Raw genomic sequence first — 2,997 nt, forward strand, 5'->3', positions numbered from 1 at the left:
GGGGCTGGGGCTGGGGCCAGGTGTGGCACTACCATGTGTGGGCACCTCCCCCCACCCCATTGGGTGTCAAACATGGTCATCTTGGTGACTTGGAAGGGCTGATGGTCATGGTTAGGGCCCCTTGGGAGTAGTGGGGGGACAGGGGGCAAGGCAGACCCTTCCCTGGGCCCTGCTCCCCATGTGGGGTGAGGTGGCCTTCCCCTGCCTCCAGGGCTCTGCTTCCCCAGAGAACAGGAGGCCACTGGGCCCTCCAAGCTTACTCGAAGGAGGGCTCGGGGGGACTCATCTCCCCAGACCCATCCTCACTTCCTGACTCCTCCGGTAAGAGAATGAGCCCCTCCTCATGGGGCTCCTTGGCCTCCTCCTCTTCTTCCTGGAGCAGGCCCTCTGGCTCATAGCCAGGACCTCCTGAGCCCACCTCAAAAGCAATGCCCATGTGGGCAGGGAAAGGCCCTGCCTGACCTAGACCTGCAGGAGCCAGAACATTCTCATCTGCCTGAACGGCAGGGGAGGCCTTGGTGGTGTCCTCAGGGGCAGGGTCTGCCCCGGTGGCATCACTGGTTTCAGGAGCAGCCTCATCAGGATCGGCAGTGGCAGGACCTGCCTCAATGGCCACTTCCTTGGCCAGAGTGGCCTCAGCACCATCTTCCTTGGAAAGGGCAGCCTGGGCTGCATCTTCTTCGGCTGTGGAGGCCTGGCCAACATCTTCATTGGCTAGAGCATCCTGAGCTGCATCTTCATTGGCTGGGGCGGCCTGGCCAACATTTTCATGGGCTGGAGAGGCCTGGACAGCATCTTCGTTGGTTGTGGCGGTCTGGGCTGCATCTTCATGGCTTGTAGCGGTCTGGGCTCTATCTTCATGGGCCGGGGCGACCTGGCCAACATCTTCATGGGCTGGGGCAGCCTGGGCAGCACCTTCACGGGCTAGGGTGGCCCGGGCAGCAGCCAGTTCTGTAATGTCCACCCAGACCGGTTCTTCCACTTGAAACTGCTGTCTCATAGTCGGAGTGGCCTCGCATGCCTCTGACTCCCGAACGAGCCGAAGCATCTCCAGGAAGCCAGGTGGTTTCCCCTCCAGGTGCATCCTCTTCAGCTTGTTCTGGAGCTTCTCATTGGGGCGGCCCCGCATCAGCACCTGCTCGCTCCGTACCTCATTCGCCAAGCCTGGATGGATGGCCTCCTTCTCCATGGCCGCGTGCAGCATGTCTTCCAGGCGAATCACATAAGCAAAGAGAGACTCCTGGGGCTGCTGGGCACAATTCACAAACTTCAGCCTCAGGACCGCCAGGGTGTCCTTGTTTTTAAACACATGAGCCAGCGCTGTCAGGCAGTCCTGAGCAGAGATGGCAGGGTTTTCATTCAGGAAGCCATACATGAAATTCTGTGCGGGCCCGTGCAGGCTCTCCACCAGCCTCCTCCGCCGCTCCCTTTCTGATATGTGGCGCCACAGGTACAGCATTTCATTGGCGTGGTCCAGCCAGCTCTCAAAGGGCTCCTTGTGACCTGGCTGTTCGTTCCCATAAAAGTCTCTCAGTTCCTGGTAGGCCATATTTTCCAGCACAGGCTTCAGGGCCTGATTCCATTGCTGGATCCAGGCTTCTTCCTCGGCTGCACCTCCTGCCTCGGCTGCATCTCCTGCCTCAGCTGCACCTCCTGCCTCGGCTGCATCTCCTGCCTCAGCTGCATCTCCTGCCTCAGCTGCATCTCCTGCCTCGGCTGCATCTCCTGCCTCGGCTGCATCTCCTGCCTCAGCTGCATCTCCTGCCTCAGCTGCAGCTCCTGCCTCACCTGCAGCTAATTCTTCACCTGGAGCTTCTAAAACATCTTCAGCTTCTGCCTCACTTGCTGACTTTGCCTCACCTTCAGCTCCTGCTGTCCCTGCAGCTTCTTGCTCACCTGCAATTCCTGCCACATCTGCAGTTTTCACCGCATCTGCAGCTGCTGGCTCGCCTGCAGCTCTGGCCAGATCTACAGTCTCCTTCTTACCTGCAGTTCCTGCCGCATCTGGAGTTCCTGCCTCGCCTAGAGCTCCTGCCTCACCTGTATCTCCAGAGACGCCTGCAGCTTCTTTCTCACCTGGAGCTTCTGCCACATCTTCAACTGAGGCCACAGCTGCAGCTCCTTCCTCCCCTGCAACTCCCTTCTCCCCTGAGGCCCCTGCCTCATCTGCTGATCCTGCCTCACCTGGAACTTGCACCATATCTTCAGCTCCTTCCTCACCTGCAGCTCCTGCCACATCTGCAGCTCCTGCCACATCTGCAGCTCCCTCCTCACCCAGGGCTCCTGCTTCACCTGCAGCTCCAACCCCCTGTGGGGCTCCTGCCTCATCAGCTGGGCCAGCCACGGCTTGCCTCTGGGGCTGTGCAGGAAAATTGGGTCTATCCTGTGACTCAGAGTCAAAGGCCTGAGGAAGGAAGATCAAAGTCCAGTCCTCTTGCTTGCCTGGTATGTGTCGGGGGATCAGACTTCGGTTTAAATTGTCAGCAAACTCAACCAAAGCGACCCTGCACCCTAGCTCCCTTCTGAAGACATTGCCCAGCACTCGGTACCTGCCCAGGGGCCACAGGGCATCCTGCAGGGCCTCCTGGAAGTCCTCCTCCTCGCAGTCGTCAGGGATGCCCAGGACGAGCACGGCGCGCTGCGAATTCACGCCCATCCAGCCGCACCAGTCCCGCAGCATCGTCAGCGCCATCTCCCAGACGTGGGGGGAGCAGGCGCGAGAGGAAAGAGGTGCGCAGACTGTCGCAGTCTCTGCTGGGGCGGTCTGGGAATGCAAAGGGGCGGGGGGGGGGGGGAAGAGAGAGAGGAATGTTGGTTCCACACAGCCCACCCCACCGCCTCCCAGTCCAGTTCGCGTCCCCACCCCCCACTGCTGCGTAATTCCCCACTGCACCTCTCACCTCCGCAGCAAGAAGACCCCCTTTGGTCTGGGCTTAAACCCCTGATCCGGCCCCAGCAACTGGAGCCCCTCCTTCCATCGTCTGCAAACCCCGCAGC

General features: G+C 60.4%; 1 protein-coding gene across 1 annotated transcript; it reads right to left on the bottom strand.

Annotated features, from left to right (window-relative positions):
* Positions 1 to 256: 256 nt before the first annotated feature.
* LOC114229579 (paraneoplastic antigen Ma6F) lies at positions 257 to 2,692 on the bottom strand. Its single transcript, XM_054719914.1, has 2 exons — positions 2,550 to 2,692; positions 257 to 1,529 (listed from the first exon to the last, which is right to left on the bottom strand). The coding sequence occupies exons 1-2, from the start codon at positions 2,690 to 2,692 to the stop codon at positions 257 to 259; spliced, it is 1,416 nt and encodes a 471-aa protein (XP_054575889.1).
* Between the last annotated feature and the right edge of the window lie 305 nt (positions 2,693 to 2,997).

Source organism: Eptesicus fuscus, chromosome 1 (genome assembly GCF_027574615.1).
Source record: "Eptesicus fuscus isolate TK198812 chromosome 1, DD_ASM_mEF_20220401, whole genome shotgun sequence".
Lineage (NCBI taxonomy): Eukaryota > Metazoa > Chordata > Mammalia > Chiroptera > Vespertilionidae > Eptesicus > Eptesicus fuscus.